We start from the raw sequence: 23361 nt of genomic DNA on the forward strand, positions 1-23361 counted from the left end.
CCATCCTACTCCTTGCTTCCCCTCGAGAGCCCAGGGATCAAATTCATTTCATTTCCAGAACATCCACATGAGTTAATGTATTGTCTGATTCTATGAAGAATATTCTTCAGTTAAAATTGTATATTTGCTGTGCTGAGCCCGAGTTTGTTAAAAACCCAGAACTATTATTGATCTGTTATAGATGCCTTTCATTTGTATTCATTTGAGAACAGATGAAGAAGCACCTTTAATTTTTGTTTATCGTTTTTGTGAAGAACTTGAAGAAAGAGCCGCCGATCGCAACTCGGATAACTGATAAACTGTTGTATTTATTTTATTCTGAAGAGTGTGCTTGGTTTCAAACTCTAAATGGTTACACTTTTGTCATGGTGAACTGCTGCCTTTGACTGGGACTGATCCATTTTTGTCTGAGTGTTTTTCTATTCCGACTTGCTCTGTGTCATTGGTGGGGCTTTTGACGGTTAAAGTATAACCGTTTGATCTCTTTTATAGATTGTTCTTCAGGACATGCACCATAGTCAATTGTAAGTTATTGTACCTTCCCACACACCATTCATTCATAATAATTTGTTGAAATACGGTGATTTGCTGCTATGGCAGCTGCCAGCCCCAATAGTACTCCAATTATCACAGAGCGATTGATGCACTTTAACATCACCTCGCGGCCCCTGATATGCTTTCTTAGAATAGTTCCTGGTGATCTTTTCTTTTATTACATGTAGGTATTCCATCAGACCTTGATAGATTAATAAAATGTGATCTGATACATCCCCCTAACTACCTTTTATATGACTGTCTGATGGACTGTAACAGTACTGTCTTGTCACGTCGGCTCCTGTTGAGACTTTCTGATAGATTAATATCTAAATGAGCTAAACTCTCAGTACCTGTAGTGCTCTGATTTGGTATTGTAGAGCGATCTACTATATCACACCTTACAGGCTATTTTTTAGAAAAGTGCAGTGAGATCAACTGTCTCACATCCTTTTTTATTTTATTTTTATCCTCATTCGCCATCAGATAAATTCAGAGCTTATTCGATTAACTCCTGTGGTCCCCATCTCGGTTAGCACCAACTGGAGAGCTCTATATCTAGATGGATATGCTTTACACAGAGCCTCTCTATAACGTTGTTCTGTATCACTTGGGGCGCCTCACAGAAACTAGAGAGATAAAGTAAATTAGTGTAAAGGCTTAATCATTGGACTAATTTCATTTTATTGATCCAGACTGCTTAACCATTTCTCACATGGTCCCCAAAAATCTTTTTTGTTATTTTGATCTTTATCTTTTTCTATTCTGACTCTGTCTAGCTTCATTGTATACTTAATAGAGATCACCCAATCCAATAGATTTGGCGAAGTATCTTTGACCCATTTTTTACAGATTTCCCTTCGTGCAAGTAACATCAGATATAAACATAACTGATTTTCCCACCTTGTCAAAGACTCATAATGTGAGAACAATCCAAAAATAACTAAGGTTAAAGTTATGCTTACCTGAGTGTTTGCACCAAAAATACCTTCTATTTACCTCTGTCAAGAAATGGCTCAGCTTTGGACAAGTTAAAAACATGTGGACATCATCCCCCTTGATCTGGAAACATTTTGGACACTTTGGTGATGGACCATTCGAAAATTTAGAGAGCTTTAGAGGAGACCAGTACACCCTGTGAACAGAAAAATTATGATTTCTTAAATTTACAGGTTTCAATCTGGTGTGAAGAATTTAATGAGATACTTGCCATAAATCTTCGAGGTTGCTGCCCGTCAAGGTCTCTCCCCACAGCTCCGTTGGTAGTTTAAATTCACCCTCTTCTAGTTCGAGCAGTAACCAGTATAGAGTTGCCGCTTCTTTCTTCTGTTCAATTGTTCCCGATAGTGTCGTTTGCAGTTCATTGGACATGCCCACCTCCATCCCGATAGTTTGATGCCAGCTTTTTATTTGCCAGTACTTAAATTTCGACAATCTATTATCTGTAAGTAAGTTCATCTCCTCCCAAGCTAACAGAGATCCTTTCTGTATCAACTGTTCCCATCGCAGAATTCCAGCCTCGATTAAGGGAGTTGACAAAACGTCTCTAGTCCATCCTGGTGATTCTGGGGCATTCCAAATAGGTGCGTGAGCACTTAAATAACACATTTTTAAAGTTTTTTTTATCTTAGCCCAAGTGCTGACTAAACCGTTTAGTACTTTCAGGCAGACTTTCTTTAAAAATCTCGGATCTCCGTATTTATATAAGAAACCCTGACTCCCTCTTTCCACATCCAGGAGCATCTCCTTGAACATTACACCAATATCTGAGCCATCTGGCAAGTCTATGAGCATTTTGCCTGCCTTTCAACGAGAATACCCTTGCATACAAAACTAGATCTGGAAGGCATAGCCCTCCTTTGGTTTTTTTTTCTTCGCAGCTTCTTCCACGATATTCGACTACCTTTTGAAGCCCAGATAAAGGTATTTAGTTTCGACTGAAGAGAGTTCAATCTATTTTCGTTAAATGCCAGCGGGACATTTTGTAATAAAAAAATTATTTTGGGCAACAGCATCATTTTTATTAAGTGAACTCTGCCATTGAGAGTCAAAGGTAAGTATGCCCATCCCATTAAGGAGTTGTGTATTTCTTTCCTAACTTTTTGAAGATTTGTTTCTGCAATCTTGTCAATGTTTTGGGTGATTAATATTCCCAAATACCTTATTACTTTTTTTGTTGAATAGGCAAAAGCATCCAAATTCCATGGCATACATTCAGTTTTGGCTGCATTTATTTCATATCCCGAAACCCGCCCAAAATTTTGTGCTTCTTTGTATATTAACGGGATAGTAGTATTCAAGTCTGAAGTAAATATAATTAGATCATCGGCGTATAACGCCACCTTCTTGCCCCAATCTCTGAATTTAAAGGAAGGTATATTTGGGTGTATTCTGTTCTTTTCAGCCAACGGCTCAATATATAAATTAAATAATATTGGAGATAACGGACAACCCTGGCGAGTCCCTCTCTGGATTTTAACTGGGGCAGATAGGTTGCCATTCACTAGAATTCTAGCAGTAGGGGCTGTATAAATCAAAGAGATTGACCTGCAATTTTTTTTCCTAGGTTACTCTCTTTTAATATATATTTGAAATAGGCCCAGTTTACCCTATCAAAAGCCTTCGTGGCATCTATAGTTATTATGGCCAAGGGGATTTTGTATAGAGTTGCTACATCAATTGCTCCAATTAAATTGTAAGTAGGATCTCTAATTCCTCTCCCTTTAACAAAACCTTTTTGATCTCTGTAAAGTAAACTCTCTGCCACTCTATTCAGCCTCTCTACCAGTATTTTTGTAAATATTTTATAATCGATGTTAAGCAGCGAAATAGGCCGATATGAGTCACATGAGCGTGGTGATTTAGCAGGTTTGAGGATTAACGCTACCGTTGCTTCATTCCATGAGGGTGGTATATCTCCCCTTTCTTCAAAAATATGAGAGAATAATACCAACATAACAGGAACAAGAACTTCTTTTAAACTTTATATAATTCCGCAGGCAGTCTATCTGGGCCTGCGGCTTTCCCAGGTTTACACTTGAAATCGGCATGTCCATATTTCGAGATTTATCTTCAGAAATTCTATTCGGGGGTGTCTGACCCAACCAATTTTTTATTTCCCCTTCTTGGACAGTTAAGTCTTCATGGTACACTTTCTCAAAGTGTAGCTGAAAGGCCTTTTTAATAGCTCTGGGATCTTAAGTATATTCCACGTATCAGCCAAATTTAACTCATTAATAGTGCTTTCAGCCAGATCTTCTCTGGTCTTGCACGCCAAAAGCTTCCCGCAGCTCTCCCCATATTCAAAATGAGATAACTTACTGGCTTGCCATTTATTTTTCAACCATGAATCGAGGACAGCTGCCAAGTCTGATTTAAGAGACTCTAACTTTGCTGACATGTCTGCGTCCAAAGGATTACTCTGATGTGTAATGAGGTCTTGCTCTTTTTCCTGTATTTCTCTTTCTATTTCCTCAACCTCTATTTTATATTTTTTATGTCTAGCAGATTGTATAGAGGTTATTAGACCCCTTAAATAAGCTTTGTACGCTTCGCAGACCACTTGTATCGAGGCAGTGTCCAGATTAATTTGAAAAAAGGCCTCTGATTCCAATACTAACTTCAGTTATGCTTTCCTCCAAAAGAATAGCCCGCTCTAGTGTACATCTCCTGGATGTCAGTCTAGTCGGATTCTTGAGTGTTAATGTCACTGCTGAATGGTCAGAAAGATGTTCCCGCACATGTTTAACAACCTTAAACCCAATTTATAAAAACGGTACTCAACAGGAAGTAGTCTAATCTAGACTTATGTCCGTATTTTTTATTGTGAAAGGTGTAGCCTCTCTTATTACCCATTTTAGTCCTCCACACATCATACCAAGCTAGCTGTTTAATCGCATTTTTCCCCAATGCTCTCATTTTAAAGTTTGGAATGGATCTACTCCTTTGTGATTTATCGAATACGTGATCTAACACCACATTGAAATCTCCAGCCAATATTAACGGATCTGGATAATTTAACAATTCAGACAATAAATTCTTGGAAAGGGGCCGTGCCATCTATATTTAGGCCATAGTAACCTGCTACTGTGAATTTAAACCCATGACATTTGATTTTGGCTATGGCCCATCTCACCATCCTATCCACCGTACTGACCTCTAAGGAGATAGCTGAGGTTTTCTTTTCATAATTATTGCAACTCCCTTAGTTGGAAGTAGTTGTGTTGTGCAAATCACGTCTTAAATCCACTTCATGGGTTTACACAAGGATTTTAGCTCATTTTCTGAAAGATGTGTCTCCTGTAATATAAGGACCTGTTCCGAAGTGTCTCTTGAGTATTGAAAGATTTTTTGCCTCCTGTAATTTGTTCTTAAACCGTTCAGGTTCCAGGAAAGCACCTTTAATCTAAAATTCTGATTCTCTATTGAACCGATCATCTCTCCATTATCATCTCTGAATAAAGCATTCTACTCTGACGGTTCTGACTTTTTAAAAAATGTGTTCCCACTGCTCCCCACCCTGTGCTCCTCCCCTTGCCCCTCTTCCCTCTCCTAGTGAAACCTTCCCTGGAGAACCCTCCTTTTTTAGGTTTCGCTGGCGTTGCAGCGCGAAGCGCTGCTGCCAACGAGAACTATTGTTACCGTGATGCCTCTCAAGGGAGACAGACCGGGGCACGCGCAGCGATCGGGGTCTGTGGACGCGCTTCTGAGAAGCGCAGGCGCACACACCCCAAAGCGCGCGCGCGCCACGCTCCGCCGACCCCCGGGCTTGTTATTTCCCAGTGCCTCCACCTGAGTCTCCCATGTGTATCCACCACAAGCTGCCCCTCCCTCCCCCCTTCGGCTGCCCCACTCACCAAGCAGTAGGATCCGCAGCACTTTGAGCTCCTCCTTGGCATGCTCGTATATCTCCCGGTCGATACGCTCGCTATGGCTCTGGGCCTCCTGCAGCTTTCCGGGCACCGGTGTGCTATAGCACAGCCCCATGTGTCTGGTAGCCATGGGCGAGAAGAGAGGGGTGTTGGGACGTCGGGCTGTGAGGCCACTGTTCCAGATGTGAGCGATAAGGGGGTATGGTGGATGACTGAAATAAGGTGCGAGACGAGTACAGGGAGAAGTCCGTTTTCAGATGTCAGGCAGGTGTTTTTCTTGAGAAAAGGGTGATATTATTTTGTGGAGGGCTCTAAACGCAGTTACATTGTTTTATGACGGGGCAGGAGGAGGGATTAAGTTTGAAAACAACTTGCTGTGCGTTACCCGTGTTAAAGGGGGAGTGAGTGGAGCGTCAAATTCAAGTGTGTTTAATAGGAAGGTTTTTCTGGAATGTACCTTTGTGCTTTTGTCGAGGTTTAAGTTTCAGTCGGTATAAAGTGTCGACAAGGTGCAGGCACGTTCCTGCTCTGTGGTTGTAAAACTTCTGCTCCACTCCTTATAGAGAGGAAAAGTAAACCGAAAACTGGGAATGATTGGAAATTGGCGTGGGAGCTGCGCCCGTCCTGGAAATGACGCCATGTCTGAGGTGTCTTGTACCAGGTGCCGTTGGGGTGCAGCTCCCTTCTACTCCGGCTTCCCGCCCCAGCCACGGTTTCCCTTGCCGGCAACCCGTCGGTCTTCGAATCCCCGCCTCCTTGCACAACCACTCCTTCCCCCAGTCTCTTACTCTGATTGCCGCCCCCTTTTCAGTACCCTCTAACGAGCCGCCCCATTCCCCATCGCAAAAGTGGTCCTTTCCGGTCCCTATTTCACCCCCTCAAGCACGCCAGGTCCCGCCCCACCTGACAAAAGACAAACCCCAGCTGCAATATCATTTTAAACAAGCATTGAAAACGCATTAGGTCTCGCCTTTGATTAAGTTAAAGCCATTTGCTTTGATAATGGTATTGTATAGCAAAGCAAATGGCTTTAACTTAATAAAAGGCGAGACCTACTGCATTTTTAATGCTTGTCCTTTCCATGGCCTCTACTTAGGCCTATGGGACTCCCCTCCTCAGGTCAGGAGCTTAATACTCGTTTACAAACTATTTATACCCCGATGGAGCCACTATTTTTTTGTTCCTGTTCCCTCTGGCCCCCCTGAAATTGATTGTAAGAAATTTTCAGCATCTTTCACTCGTCTAAATACCTGCATTTTGTTGTTATGCATTACCTTCAACGATGCTGGGAATTTTAGTTGTGCTGTGTCCCCCATTTTTTTTAGAGGATCAAGTAGTTTTCGCAACTCATTGCCTAGAAGCTGTCATCGCAGAAACTGCTGATCGTATTTGGAACGCTACATCTTATGAAAATAGAGAATTTAATTTAAGAGCTTTGTTGAGAATTTCATCTTTTAAACTGTATGTTAAAAAATTCACTAAGATTTTTCTGGGTCTCGTTTTGTTGTGGTTGGGTCTCTGTGCACTCTTTGTATATCGGCCATAAGTGCCTCTTCTGAGCATTCAATACCAGTGGCCTGTTTTATTAACTTTACTACAAACTCTTTAGTTTGCTCCCCTCCACCCCTTCCGGGACCTTGAGTAAGCGGATGTTGTTCCTCCTCTGTGAATTCTCTAAAGACTCTAGTTTATCTTGCATCTCCAGCCCTTTCTCTTTTAGTGTAGCTACATGTTTTGTGTTATCTTCTGTCTGAGTTGCTAATTCAGCCACAGTGAACTCAAGTGCCGCAGTCCTAACAGCAAGTGCGTCTAACTTAACTTCTAGATTTTCACATGAGTTTTTAATATCCATTTGGTTACTTTCCGAAACCAGAAATCTACCTCTCACTTCCTCAGATAGTGCTTGTAGTGAGCCCTTAGTAGTGTCTTCGGCCTGCCCTTGCAGCGCATCAGGCTCCTCTAAGGTGTCCCTGGTGCTTTCAGCCTGGATTTTTAGTTGAGAATATCTGCGGTTCAACTGCCTTTCCAGGACTGCCTTGGACTCCCTGTTGCAATGTTACTGATGTTTTATCTACTTTGTCCGTCATTTCTGAACACTGGAAGGTATTTTCTTCCTGCAATCCTCCTTTGTCCATAAGTAGATGAAACCTATTAGATGTGGAAATTCTGTTTAAGGAGCTTAAAGACTCACTGGAGTCATACGTAGAGGTCTCAAATACTGGTTTTAATATTAGTGTGGTAGGAGCAATTTTAAAATAATTTTTTAAAGAAGGCGTTAATTTAGGGGTCTGTTGAAACGGTGGTATACTCCTTTTTTTTTTTTTGTTTGCAAGACACCCTTTTTTTGCAAACCCCTGAATCTTTTTTATTTAATTTGTTTTGTGGTGGGGGCTTCTTTAGACTTTTGGGTTGCTCTGCCCCTCGATTTTGTATATCTTCACTATCCTGTGAGTCCAGCATATGCAAACTCAACTTTGAACTTCTTAAAGAATATCTGGACTGTACCCACCCTGTATCCGGTAGCCTACAATCAAGGTTTTCTCCAGTGACGCTCTGCTCCTCTGTCTTTCTTCTCCTTCTCACCCGAGAGGTCTCATACAGACTTTCCAGCCCTCTCTTCTTACCCTCTTCCTGCTGCAGCTGCCGCAGCCGATTTCTGATCAGGCTCTGGGACAAACTCTGGGGTTGTAATTCCTCCAACGCCGTGGCTCTGCTGGTTCTGTCTCTGCCTCCGCCTCTCCCGCTCTGGAAGCTCTGGAAGAGGAGCCTTGCCACGGCTTTCCGTCCGTGGCGCAGCTCGTTAGCTGTACGGACCAGAGCGGTTCCCAGCCTACATGAAGGTCCTGTGGCTTCTCCAAACACCGCCGCAGCGAACTCCCTGAAACGCTTACAGCCTCTGATTCCGCCACCTTGCGCCGAGTCCCCGCGCAATGTTTACCACGTTGCCGCCAGGCAGTTAGAACAACCACATCAGGAGGCATGCAAAATCATACAGGTTACACGAGTATCGTTGTGAATGAAAATTAAGCAAATAATACACGGTATTGAGCGTACTGGATATTTCACTTTAGTCCATACTTTCCGGGGGGCAAATCTTCATTTGTCTCAGAGTGTATATTTTAGCGCATTTTTTTCTCCTGACCTGCGGGAGCCTCCCTGACCCGCTACTCGCCGGCCGCCATGTTCTCCATCAACCTGTTTCCAACTGTCTCACATCCTGCAGTACCATCAGTACAGGCCTGCACTTTATAAGGGGCTTTGAAAACAATATAGACAGTGAAGCCTTTTGCCAGTACCACGTTACTGTTTTCAGTAAAGAATGCTACTACCTGTTAAATAAAGTATATGCTATAAATTGTAGTATTATAGTTAGAATGCAAAAACATGTGGCCTTAAAGCAAGTAAAAGCAACAATCTAATCTGTTCAAGAAACTTTTTTCGATCCCACGACACATTCCACAAGCAAATATCAGGCTGGAGCTCGGATTGTAAAACAAATTGACCCCAGCAAGACAAGGTCCCCTTAAAAATTCTACTGGAGAATGAGGGCAGCAGAGGCAAACTCCCTCACCCACCATTGCTGGCTAGAAATCGTAATACAATCCAGCCTAAAGAACTCCAGTCTCTTGTATTTCTACAATTAGGTGAGGCATGGCACACAATACCTGCCTACTCTGAATTCAAACTAATAAAGCCATTAGTCTGTGATCATCAATAACAGACAGATCAGCCCTGGCGCACAACAGTCACACTTGGGTGGTGATGCCAACATACAAAGCTTTAAAACCTCAACAATATCCGCAGGAACATTTCTCATAATTAAAAAAGCACAACTTAATGTTACTAAGGACGAGAGTTTATCCATCTAAAGATCTCCCACCAAAATGGCAATAGACTTGGCCCACCCAGGAGGCCACCTTTGCGGACACAGTAGTGAATCATTACTTCCCCTACAATGTATATGCCCATCACTTTTATCTCTTCGGAAACATCTGTTACGACCGACATTGAGGCAACAGTAAATAAGAACATGCAGATCCGCCGTAATAAAATCACTAGGAGGATCAACAGTCCAGATAGCATGTAAGGCAGTGAAGTTTCTGAGTTTAGCAGCGAAAGAGCTAGAAAAAGGAGAAAGATTAATCCAGTGCCTCTACTATGGGCATTTTGCTTTCCCAGGCTCACTGCTCACTTAAGATAAAGTCTAGGAAAAGCAACAAGACTTGTAAAGTGGTATTTTCAACTAACTAGTTGGTTTGAGCCACAAAAAGAGGTAGTACGCTGCACAAAGACTGCAGTCATACAAGACAAAAGGACTGAAATGCAAACACACAAAAGGTATTTCTGCCCTCGCTAGTTACAGATCAGCAAAAAGAAATGTAGAATGGCCTACTCCGCAAACAGAAAGCTCCCAGCCTAATAAGCGGTCTCCTAAACCAAAGACAGAACTCACATAGAAACATAGACTTTTAATGCACAAGCTCTTTGTCTAGCTCGAAAACACTCTGATGTTATTCATAAGGTCGCTGCACTAGCACTTTATTTGTATATCTGACGTGGTTTAACCCAACAGTTTTAATTATTATCACGATTTTCCGATCATGTGTGCAAGGCCCAATTTGCATGGATTACATGGTCTACCTGCTGATCTGGGCTGGCCGCCTTAGGCTCCTAGTATTTGTTGTACCATCTAGTTCGACTTGTTAAACTAATAACACCGTAATTACATATTTGAAATTAACACAACTGTTTAATGATTTTAAGTACATTACTGGTTACACTGTATTCTGCTTTTATGATTTTAAATGAAATCGAATCAAGCATATTTGAGACCGTTGATTAGAATCTCTTCTTTTTTCCACAGGGCATGACATTATTTCATTTCACATACCAGCCAAGGAAGAGCCTAGTTGTATGAATCATGGGAACAATACAAAAGAAGAAAGCATCGTCAGTCCTCCAGGTGAGCATAAGGGTTCAGCTGGATAGAGTCAGAAGAGGTACAAAGTGATTTTAGTGAAACACACATCTAGAGCGTTTCTTCCAGTGGTGTGTGACACATCAACAAACTAGAGGCTGATTTATATTTTTCTGTGGGTTGTGTTACAGTTTTCGAACCTTTATGTTATAGAGCATTTGTCTCACATGGAGGCTACTTCCTTAAAACAGTTATGACATGGGCAAACCCCAATGTGAAGTACTACTTCTTCTGCCATTATTTTTTAACAGACTTTGCAACATGCAGCAAAGCCCAATGTGGAGCCTGCGGGTAACCTGTTGCACTCTGCACCCATAATGTTGCTGAACATACAATCCATACGTCTGTGGATTATTATGTCGCTGCTGCTCTAAGCAATCTTTTATCTCAAGATGGAGGACAGTTAGGGAGCTTTTCTGGTTGGCACTCTCTGAAGCTGACAATTGTCCCTATGAGGATTGGCTGGCAAAAGCACAAAGGACCAGTGCGCGAGGATCTGAGCCATTACGGCTGGACTATATAGTCTGTTTACTCCTCTGAAGGGCAACTGCTTGTTTCCTTTTGATGTTGCCATCGTAGCCGAGAACAGCAGACATCAAATGGCTGCTGAGAAGCAGTACGTGAGGGTAGAAGATGCGGCATAAACTGGAGTCCTCGGCTCTTCCAGTACTCGCACTGAACCTTTCAGTCGGCCTCTGTCCTGCCAGTGCCTATTCCTTCTCATACCGGTTCCGAATGAGAGTCCATTAACACCACAAAGTGGCTGACCAAAGTCAAGTCTTTAAAGCCAATAAGTAAGGGCCCTGCTGGTCATGATCAGTAAACACAATGCACAGTGCTAACTTGAGCAAAAGGAGACATACTAAAAGCTTAGCGGAAAACGTCAAAGGTTATTTGTGATGAATTATTGAAAACTGCTAGAGCGTGCTTCTATGACATTATGGATTGCTTATTAGCTACATAAAAGTGGGCTAACTGGACATTATGGAACTAACAAAGACTACAATGGTTCGAGGCATGTGGGCTGCTGAATTCATATCTGTGCATAGATCGCCGCCTAGTGTTGGGTCCGGATGTTTGCACGTTGTTGTCCTGGAAGAGTCTTCGAAGTATCACGAGATAGGTGACTCCTCCCCTGGACCACAGTGCGCATGGGCATCCTCTCCATCCTTAGATTGTTTTTTTCCGCCATTGGGTTCGGATGTGCTTATCTTAGCTCAAGTTAGGAAAATTCGGTTTAAGGCCAAAAGGCCTTTAGTTTTCGTTGGTACTGTTCCCGTTCGGTATCGACTACTTTCTTTACTACCTTAGAACCTTCTTCCAGCCTTTCGGATCCGTTTGGTCCAAACATCGAACTTCCATCGACGATGGAATCGAGGACTCCATTCAAACGGTGTCCTTTATGCCACGCAAAATACCCACACATCGACGTCCACCCGGTATGCAACAAATGTCTCTCACCGGATCACGATGAGTCGAAATGTATGGCCTGTGCCCGATTCCGATCGAAGAAGACTCTTCGGAATCGACGGGCGGCGAGATTAGAAGCGCAGCAATCGGCGCCTGCCCCGGCCAACATTTTCAGCACCGAAGACGAGGACGCCGAGAGCGTGGAAGAAGTAAACTCCAGCACCGCTTCCGAACACGATTCCCGATCGGAAGACGACGATGAGGTGCTTTTTCAAAGGGAAGAAGTCATCGACGAGGTAGGAGACTACGATGAGGCCTTTGGGGCCGAAGAAGATAGCTCTAGCGAGGAGCCAGGCCCACCCGTCGATACGGAGGCCGACAAAGTGCGTCATCATAAGGCTCAGGTCGAGGGATCGCCTCCGGGCCTTACCCGAGATCAATCTCAAAGTTCTTCGGCCCCGCCTTCAGGCCCGGCCTCGAACATCCCGCACGAGCCATTATTAACGAAAACGACTGGATTCCCCTCAGCGAAACCGAAACCAATCGTCGCACCAGTTCCACCGAAACCAAAAGTGAAACTGGCTGTAATCGGCTCGAAGGCCTCGAAGCCCTCCACTCCTTCGACGCCAGCAAAGGCCGTCGGCCCCGAACGCACTAAAAGGGATTTCGGCGCCGAGCTCGCTGCAGCGGATATCGGTTCGAACCCGAAGAATAAGGCCCTCGGTCCCCTCAAAGCGCCTCGGCCTCTGGCACCGAAGCCGTCGGCCCCGACCACCAAAGTCAAAATGGCCGCCCCATCTGCGTCGACGTCGAAGACAGCGGCAGACGCCAAGTCGTCGACTCCAACAACCCTCGATACCTCTCTTCGGATCGATGACCCCATGGCTCCAAAGAAGTCGACGCCTACCTCCAAGGTGCCGACCGGTTCCAAAGAGCCTTCTGCGTTCTCCGTGCAACAAGTCGCGGCATCGTTGCAACGCATCAGGGAACAGGCAGCCCTCCAATCCACGTCGGGCCCCGACACGCACAAGGCTCCGAAAGCACCCTCGGCGCCGACCAACATCACTTTTGGCTTGCCGCCGTCCACGGCGCCGAAGATGTTCGAGATCCGAACACGTGTCCGCCAGACGCAATCCCCGTCTACTGGACACACAGATTCTGAGCCTTCACAGCCACAATTCATCGACGCCAACACTGGTAAACTGATGCTCCGCAAGCGGAAAATCACGCAAGAGAGGGGATTGGACTCCTACAGAATCCCTCTCAAGCACAAATTGCCAGCGGGGTCGGAACCAGTTCTTCATTAACGCTTACAACCCTCCTATCAGGATCCCCAGTCCTTTTCTCCTACGCCTTCAGAGACAGACGCAGTAGAGGACTAAATGGGAGATGATACCATCTACCCTGGGGATGTCGATCCTGATGAGCATCTGCAAGACCCAGATCAGGCATGGGATGACCCTACAGACCAGGGTACCACGCCAGATACCCATGACACGCAGCTTTACAGCACAAAAACATCTCCCACAGAGGACACTGCTGCCTTCAATGCCCTCATAGAACGGGCTGCTGCCAATCATGGAGTAGAACTCCATTCTGACACTGTCGAAGAAGACTTCTTGGTGGACACTTTCGCCTCTTCCGAAAGAACTGTCAAGACTCTGCCCATGTTGAAAGGAGTTCTCAAACCTGCAAAAGACATTTTTAAGGAAACAACCAGGGCACGTGTGCTAAACCCCAGGATTGAAAAAAAATACAAGCCTGCACCCGGAGACCCTATGTACATAAGGGGTCAGTTACCTTTGGACTCCATGGTAGTTGCTAACGCTCGCAAACGAGCCCATTCGCAGACAACAGGTGATGCTCCTCCCCCAGACAAGGAGTCCAAAGTGCTGGAGACATCAGGCAAAAGGATTGCAGCGCAAGCAGCAAACATCTGGCGCATTGCCACTTGTGGGACACCCCCGCGCCGCACGGCCACCAGCTGCTGTGCCCTGCCTAACTGCCTCGCTGACTGTCGTACTGCCGCTGACGGCGCCCCCTCCTCCGAGAGGCGCGGTCCGTGCCTGCCTGCCGGTCACTCGCATTGCTGTTTAGCATTTCCCTTGTGCTCCTCCGTTTTTCCTTTTGTATTTGTGCCAGTGTTTTTGTTTTAATTATTTTGTAAATTGTGCCCGTGTTTGGTTGTCTCCTTCCTGTCTGCCCGCCTACCTCGCCGAGCCCCGCTCTCCCTTCCCGCCACCGCCGCTAAGCCCCGCCCCTTTTGCCTTCTGTATCCCTCCCCGCTCCCGCCTCCCAGCTGCCCCGCCCACCCGCGCACTTGGCCTCATATGGCGACCGTGCGACGCAGGTGAGTGTGACCCACTTGTGGGACACCCCCGCGCCGCACGGCCACCAGCTGCTGTGCCCTGCCTAACTGCCTCGCTGACTGTCGTACTGCCGCTGACGGCGCCCCCTCCTCCGAGAGGCGCGGTCCGTGCCTGCCTGCCGGTCACTCGCATTGCTGTTTAGCATTTCCCTTGTGCTCCTCCGTTTTTCCTTTTGTATTTGTGCCAGTGTTTTTGTTTTAATTATTTTGTAAATTGTGCCCGTGTTTGGTTGTCTCCTTCCTGTCTGCCCGCCTACCTCGCCGAGCCCCACTCTCCCTTCCCGCCACCGCCGCTAAGCCCCGCCCCTTTTGCCTTCTGTATCCCTCCCCGCTCCCGCCTCCCAGCTGCCCCGCCCACCCGCGCACTTGGCCTCATATGGCGACCGTGCGACGCAGGTGAGTGTGACCCACTTGTGCGACACCCCCGCGCCGCACGGCCACCAGCTGCTGTGCCCTGCCTAACTGCCTCGCTGACTGTCGTACTGCCGCTGACGGCGCCCCCTCCTCCGAGAGGCGCGGTCCGTGCCTGCCTGCCGGTCACTCGCATTGCTGTTTAGCATTTCCCTTGTGCTCCTCCGTTTTTCCTTTTGTATTTGTGCCAGTGTTTTTGTTTTAATTATTTTGTAAATTGTGCCCGTGTTTGGTTGTCTCCTTCCTGTCTGCCCGCCTACCTCGCCGAGCCCCGCTCTCCCTTCCCGCCACCGCCGCTAAGCCCCGCCCCTTTTGCCTTCTGTATCCCTCCCCGCTCCCGCCTCCCAGCTGCCCCACCCACCCGCGCACTTCGCCTCATATGGCGACCGTGCGAACGCGCAGCGGTCACGCGCAGTGGGCGCGCCGATTGTGCGCCGAAGGCGCGCCAAAGGTAAGCCCGTCTGCGCCCGTCCGCGACCGGATCGCGACCAGCGCCAGGACCCCTGGACCTCGAAGACCTCGACCTACCCGCCTGACGTACTCAGCCGCCACCCTCATCGCTCTCAACACCGGCCGACTCCCAGAATGCCACCAAGCCACTCCAAGACGCACCCACGGACCTTTCAGCTGCCACGCCTGCAAGTTCTCCTGCATCCGGACCAGCCCCGCACCAGCACCCGCCAAGTCGAACACCAGCAGCACCCACCTCAAGTGCATCCTGCTCAACACCCGCTCCGTCCACAGACACGCCATCGAACTCTGGAACCTCCTAGACGCCACAGCCCCTGACGTTGCCTTCCTCACGGAGACCTGGATGAACGCCTCTTCAGCTCCCGACATCGCCATCGCTATCCCAGAGGGCTACAAGATCGTCCGGAGGGACCGAAACGCCAACCAGATGGGAGGAGGCATCGCCATCATCCACAGGAACACCATCCGTCTCACGACCAGCACTGACAACACCCTGACCAGCGCCGAACACCTGCATTTCCAGATCCACACCAACCCGAACACCACCCTCAGAGGCACCCTGATCTACCGACCCCCTGGACCACGCACGCAATTCAGCGAGGACATCGCCGACTTCATCAGCCCGCATGCCCTCCCCTCCGCTGACTACATCCTCCTGGGAGACCTCAACTTCCATCTGGAGAACAACAACGACCACAACACCAGCACCCTGCTCGACCACCTCGCCAACCTGGGACTCAAGCAACTGGTGTCCACCCCCACCCACCTCGCCGGACACACACTCGACGCCGTCTTCTCATCCAGCACAGACATCGACTTCAGCCACGCCACAGAGCTTCAATGGACGGACCACAGCTGCGTCCACTTCACCTTCAAGAGAACGACGACTCACCAACACCAGCAACAGACCGCCCGCAGAAGCTGGAACAAGATCACAGCAGACCAGCTCGCCACCTCCCTGAGCCATCACCCTCCTGCCAGCTCAGCAAACCCCAGCCAGGCCGCTGACAACCTCACGAAGTGGATCAGCAGCTGCGCGGACGAACTCGCCCCGCTGAGGACCCCGCCTAGCAGACCCGGCAGCAAGAAGGCCCCATGGTTCACCGACGAACTCAAGAGCTCCAAGAAGAACTGCCGAGCCCTCGAGAAAGTCTGGAAAAGGGAACCGACACCGGACAACAGGACCTCCTACAAACTTGCCACCCGGAAACACCACCAGCTGATCCGCGCCGCCAAGAAAACAGCATTCAAGGACCGGTTGGACAACAACGCACACAACTGCAAGGAACTCTTCAACATCGTGAAAGAGCTTTCCAACCCCAGCGCAGGAAACAACGACATCACCCCATCGCAAGACCTCTGCAACTCCCTCGCCTCATACTTCCACAACTAGATCACGGACATACACAGCAGCTTCAACAACCAACCAACGCACACCACGACCGACCAGCCACCCCCCCCACCACCACCCTCCACGCCTGGACCCCGATCAGCACCGAAGACACCATCCGCATGATGAACTCCATCCACTCCGGATCACCGACCGACCCCTGCCCTCACCACGTCTTCAACAAGGCCGACGCTGTCATCGCACCCCACCTGCGAGACATCATCAACACCTCCTTCGACACCGCCATCTTCCCTGAAAGCTGGAAACACGCCGAACTCAGCGCTCTACTCAAGAAACCAACAGCGGACCCCACCGACCTCAAGAATTACCGCCCCATCTCGCTTCTCCCGTTTCCAGCCAAAGTCATCGAGAAGACCGTCAACAAGCAGATGGCCGCCTTCCTCGAGACGAACGGATCCCTCGACCCCTCACAGTCCGGCTTCCGAGCCAAACACAGCACCGAGACCGCCCTCATCGCCGCCACCGATGACATCCGAGCCCTGATGGACAATGGAGAAACAGCGGCCCTCATCCTCCTAGACCTTTCCGCGGCATTCGACACGGTCTGCCACCGCACCCTAGTACGGCGCCTCAGCAACATCGGAATCCAGGACAAGGCGCTGGAATGGATCATCTCCTTCCTCGACGGAAGAACACAGAGAGTCCGCCTACCACCGTACAAGTCAGAGGCCTCCGAAGTCATCTGCGGCGTCCCCCAAGGATCATCCCTGAGCCCCACCCTCTTCAACGTCTACATGAGCCCCCTCGCGGCCATCGTACGCAAACACCACCTCAGCATAATCTCCTACGCCGACGACACCCAGCTGATCCTCTCCCTGACCAACGACCCCGCCGCCGCCAGAGCCAACCTGCACGAAGGGATGAAAGAGGTAGCCGAGTGGATGACGACCAGCCGCCTGAAACTGAACTCGGACAAGACGGAGGTCCTCATCCTGGGCTCCTCACCCTCCGCCTGGGACGACTCCTGGTGGCCTCCCGCCCTGGGCACCGCACCCAAACCGACAGACCATGCACGAAACCTGGGCTTCATCCTGGACTCCTCCCTCTCCATGACCAGGCAAGTCAACAGCGTCTCCTCGGCGTGCTTCAACATCCTACGCATGCTACGGAAGATCTTCTGGTGGATCCCCACAGAGACCAGGAAGACCGTCACCCAGGCCCTCGTCACCAGCCGACTGGACTACGGCAACGCCCTCTACGCCGGGACCACCGCCAAGCTCCAGAAGAGACTCCAGCGGATCCAAAACGCCTCAGCCAGACTCATCCTCGACATCCCACGATCCAGCCACATCTCCGGACATCTGAGAGACCTTCACTGGCTCCCCGTCAACAAGAGAATCACCTTCCGCCTCCTCACCCACGCACACAAAGCCCTACACGACCAAGGCCCGAGCTACCTCAACAGCCGAGTCAACTTCTACGCTCCCAAACGCCACCTCCGATCAGCCAACCACGCCCTCGCCGCCGTCCCCCGCATCCGAAGAGCGACTACAGGAGGAAGGTCCTTCTCCTACCTGGCCGCCAAGACCTGGAACTCCCTCCCGTCCGACCTGCGCCTGACCCAAGACCACCTCTCCTTCAGGAAGAAGCTGAAGACCTGGCTGTTCGAGCAGTAGCGGCACCCCCCCCCCCCCCCCCAGCGCCTTGAGACCCTACGGGTATGTAGCGCGCTTTATAAGTGTCACTGATTGATTGATTGAACACACAGGCGCTCCTGGCCCGTTATGATCGTTCCCATTACGACACACTAGAATCACTACTCCAACATTTGCCAGATGAATACAAAGAGGCAGCGGAGCTCCTCATCAGAGAGGGACAACTCCTTACCAATGCATCCATCAAGTGCGCCCTGGATGCTGCCGACACAGCGGCAAGGGCAATCAACACAAGCGTCCTGTTGAGACGACACGCATGGTTGAGAATCTCAGGCTTCAAGCCGGAGATTCAGAACAACATCTTAAATCAACCAGTCAACCCTGACTACTTATTCGGCCCTGAAGTTGACACTACCCTCGAGAAAATTAAGAAAGACACTGACACTGCGAAATCAATGGGGGCTCTGCAGACGCAGCAGTTTCGTAGTGGCTCCTTTCGTCGCCCCGGGAATAGAGGAGCAGCTAGAGGGTAGGGGTCACAGCAGCAATACACTAAAGGGGGCACGCAGAGTACCTACGATAAAACCAACAGAGGTGGATATCGTGGCTCCAGCACCAAGGGCAGAGGACGTGGTTATGGCAACACCAGGTCCTCACCCAAAAACAAACAAACAGTGACGCCCTCTCCCTTCCCCCCGACCACATAACACCTGTCGGGGGAGACTCCAGCGGTTCCTGTCCACGTGGAAAACCATCACCACAGACAGGTGGGTCAGGGACATTATCCAGCACGGTTACTGTCTCGAATTAACCTCCACTCCACCCAACATACCGCCAAAGCACCGTCCTATGTCCGTAGAGCACTTAGCATTATTGCAGCAGGAAGTGCTAAGTATGCTGCAAAAAGGTGCAATAGAGGTCGTGCCCGTCAACCAGCAGGGGACAGGAGTGTACTCTGTACTTCTTAATCCCAAAAAAGGACAGGTCGCTCAGACCTATACTAGACCTGAGACCCCTCAACCAATACATTCTCTCAGAGCATTTCCATATGCTCACCCTACAGCAGGTTCTCCCTCTACTCAGTCAGGGAGACTTCCTAGCCACACTGGACCTAAAAGATGCGTATTTCCACATACCCATACACCCTTCACACAGGAAATATCTCAGATTCACTATTCAAGGCCATCACTATCAGTTCAAAGTTCTCCCCTTCGGAGTAACAACAGCACCCAGGGTCTTTACCAAGTGCCTAGCAACAGTGGCGGCACATCTACGGAGACAACACATTCACATCTTCCCTTACCTGGACGACTGGTAAAGTCAGCCCAGCAATGTGCCAGCCACATGTCCCTCACCATTCACCTTCTTCACAGTCTGGGATTCTCACTAAATTACCCAAAATCACATCTCCAACCCACACACGTACGACAGTACCTGGGCGCGACCATAAACACTCTGGCAGCCACAGCTCAGCCAAATTTAGTGAGGATCAACAGCATGCAACTGCTGATCTCAAAGTTCAAACCTCAACACTCCCTTCCTGCGCGAGTGTTCATGCAGTTGATAGGCATGATGGCCTCCTGCATTTTCATAGTCCCGCACGCGAGACTACATATGCGCCCGCTTCAGGAGTGCTTAGCACGTCAATGGAATCAGGCTTACGGGCAACTAAAAGACCTAGTGTTGGTGAGCGGTCGGGCATACAACTCTCTGCATTGATGGAATCCACAAAACCTTTGCAAGGGCCGACCGTTCCAAGAGCCTGTTCCACAAATAATACTGACAGCAGACGCCTCTCTCCAGGGTTGGGGAGCTCATGTACTCACTTACACAGTGCAGGGACTATGGACAACGCAACAAAAGAAGATGCACATCAACGTTCTGGAACTGATGGCAATCTTCCTAGCCATGAAGGTATTCAAAGTACATTTGTGCAACAAAGTCGTGTTGATCCGGACGGACAACATGACTGCCATGTACTACATACAGAAGCAGGGAGGAACACACTCTCCACAGTTGTCTCATCTGGCTCAGAGCATGTGGAAGTGGGCCATTCAGAGGAACATATTCCTCATGGCGGAACACCTCCCCGGCAAGGACAACCAGATGGCGGATCTGCTCAGCAGACGCAGCCACCAGATGCACGAGTGGGAGCTACATCCGTCAGTTCTCCAACCGTACTTCCAACAGTGGGGTCATCCAGAGATAGACCTATTCGCCACAAACGAAAACGCAAAATGCCAAAGCTTTGCCGCCAGGTTCCCACATCCACAGTCACAGGGCAATGCGATATGGATGAACTGGTCCGGCAGATTTGCGTACGCTTTTCCCCCAGCGCCATTAATACCTCTAGTGGCACGCAAACTGCGACAACACTCACTGACACTCATCCTAGTTGCTCCCACATGGGCGCGCCAACCATGGTACACCACCTTTCTAGAACTTTCCGTGGTGCCGCATCAAAGGCTGCGGATCAAACCCGCACTTTTAACGCAGAACCATGGCGAGATTCAGCACCCAGATCCGCAACAGCTGAACCTGGCAATCTGGCTCCTGAAGTCTTAGAGTTTGGCTACCTAAACCTGCCACCTGACTGTATGGATATCATCAAGGAGGCCAGAAGACCCACTACCAGAGCTTGCTATGCGGCTAAATGGAAGAGGTTTGTCATTTATTGTAACAACAATGACATTAACCCGCTGGACGCATCGATTCAAAACATCATCTGTTACCTCTTACACCTATACCGATGCAATCTGGCATACACCTCAATACGTATCCATTTAACCGCAATAGCAGCCTATCTCCAAAACAGGCAGCACCTCTCTTTATTCAGAGTGCCTGCCATCAAAGCCTTCTTGGAGGGACTCAAACGAGTAATTCCCCCAAGACACCCACCAGCACCGGTGTGGAACCTCAATTTGGTCCTCACCAGACTAATGGGTCCACCCTTCGAACCTCTCCATTCATGTGAGGTTCAATTCCTCACCTGGAAAGTAGCTTTCCTAGTGGCAATCACTTCGTTAAGAAGAGTTAGTGAACTCCAGGCACTAACCATTCAAGAGCCATTCATATAGGTTCACACAAACAGGGTTGTACTACGTACCAATCCCAAATTCATGCCCAAGGTGATATCGCAGTTCCACATGAATCAAACTATTGAACTGCCTGTTTTCTTTCAAAATCCACAAAATGTCGCAGAGAGAATGCTCCATACACTAGATGTAAAGAGAGCCCTCATGTACTATATAGACAGAACTAAGGTCTTTAGGAAGACAAAACAACTTTTCGTTGCCTTTTCTCCACAACACAAGGGCAACGCCATTTCCAAAGCAGGTATAGCCAGATGGATCGTTAAATGTATTCAAATTTGCTATCAAAAAGCTAAACGCACTTTAACGATTCCCCCACGAGCCCACTCAACACGAAAGTTAGGGGCGTCCATGGCTTTCCTGGGAAACATTCCTTTACAGGAAATATGTAGAGCAGCCACATGGTCCACTGTACATACATTTACCAAACACTACTGTGTAGATGTACACTCAAAACAGCAGGCAGCTGTAGGACAGGCTGTTCTCAAAACTCTTTTTCAGACTGCTGCAGCTGGCACGGGTAGCCGCCGCTAATAGGAGGTACTGCTATGTATTCAATGCACAGATATGAATTCAGCAGCCCACATGCCTCGAACTGAATATGCTACTTACCAGTATGCATCTGTTCTTGGCATGTAGGGCTGCTGACATTCATATCACCCACCCTCCTCCCCGGCGCCTGTAGCAGCTGCAGCTCTCAGAATTACTGTATAGCATGGTCATCACTTTCTGTATCTACTCCATCACTGCCACAATGGCGAAAAACAATCTAAGGATGGAGAGGATGCCCATGCGCACTGTGGTCCAGGGGAGGAGTCACCTATCTCGTGATACTTCGAAGACTCTTCCAGGACAACAACGTGCAAACATCCGGACCCAACACTAGGCGGCGATCTGTGCACAGATATGAATGTCAGCAGCCCTACATGCCAAGAACAGATGCATACTGGTAAGTAGCATATTCATTATCACTATGTAAGCATGCAAAATGAACTAATGGAGTATTATGGGAAAATGCAAAGATATAGCTCTGGAATTTGGGAAGATGGAAAAAGGTACTAGCTGGAAAATTATGGACTTTCACAACAGGTGCTAATCATAGCATAATGGAAACTTTCAAAATGTTTACTAAGACAAATGGAAATTACACATGCATTCTGTTTCACCCTGTTGATTTTTTTATTTTGGACCTCTTCAACTATGAACTTTGCTTGTGAAAAACTGATGTGCTAAAATATTGTGCGCTAGTCTCATAGGGCTAATCCTGCTTCGGTAGGTCTGGCATAGCTGACAGTCAGATCCTGCCAGGATCTCAGGCAGTTACAGGGAAATAACACCGAAGTAAAGCTACCACTTGTAAGGCGACAATGAATGTGCAGCAAAATCTGCCGACTTGAAATGGCTGTGGGGTGAGTGTCTGAAAAGGTTCAGCTCTCCGTCCATCATCTCCTTGTGTTTTCTTTTTTCGCCCTAAGTTGGCAGGGTATGCCCAGACGTGGGTCCCTTGCTCAGTTTGCTACTGAATGCATGTTAGCCTGGTTGATGAGGGGTGTTACCTGAAACCTGTCCCAGGATGCTTGTTTCGGGTCCAGGGATGACCTGGCTTGGCAGCTCGGGCTGGATTGTTCCCATGAGGCAAAGGGTCGAGACTGTTTTGCATATGGCTGGGTCTGAACTGGGGTGGCGAATTGAGCTAAAGAACGGTGATGGACTCAATCCAGATCTGTGACGGGGGTGAGTGTCTGAAAAGCTTCAGCGCTCCGTCCATCATCTCCTTGTGTTTGCTTTTTTCGCCCAAGTTGGCAGGGTATGGCAGACGTGGGTCCCTTGCTCACTTTGCCACTAGATTCAAGCTAGCCGGGCTGATATGGGGTGTTACCCGAAACCGGTCCCAGGATGCTTGTTTCAGGTCCAGGGAAGACCTGGCTTGGCAGCTCGGTCTGGACTGTTTCCATGAGGAACAGGGTCAAGACTGATTTGCATATGGCTGGGTCTGAACTGGGATGGCGAAGTGAGCTAAAGAACAATGATGGATTCAACCCAGATCTGAGACTGGGGTGAGTGTCTGAAAAGTTTCAGCGCTCTGTCCATCATCTCCTTGTGTTTGCTTTGTTCGCCCTAAGTTGGCAAGGTATGGCCAGACATGGGGCCCTTGCTCACTTTGCCAATGGATTCAAGCTAGCCTGGCTGATGAGGGGTGTTATCATCACAGTCCAAAAA

At 48.5% G+C, this 23361-nt stretch overlaps 1 protein-coding gene across 3 annotated transcripts in view; it reads left to right on the top strand.

The window, feature by feature from the left end:
- Positions 1-23361, top strand: part of LOC146861711 (uncharacterized) — a 539257-nt gene that overhangs the window by 319590 nt on the left and 196306 nt on the right. For all 3 annotated transcript variants that reach the window (XM_085646062.1, XM_085646065.1, XM_085646063.1), the window contains one exon: positions 10270-10368. In XM_085646062.1, coding sequence (XP_085502188.1) covers positions 10270-10368 — 99 coding nt within the window. The remainder of the gene's footprint in view (positions 1-10269; positions 10369-23361) is intronic.

This window comes from Triturus cristatus, chromosome 3_1 (genome assembly GCF_964204655.1).
Source record: "Triturus cristatus chromosome 3_1, aTriCri1.1, whole genome shotgun sequence".
In the NCBI taxonomy this organism is placed as follows: domain Eukaryota; kingdom Metazoa; phylum Chordata; class Amphibia; order Caudata; family Salamandridae; genus Triturus; species Triturus cristatus.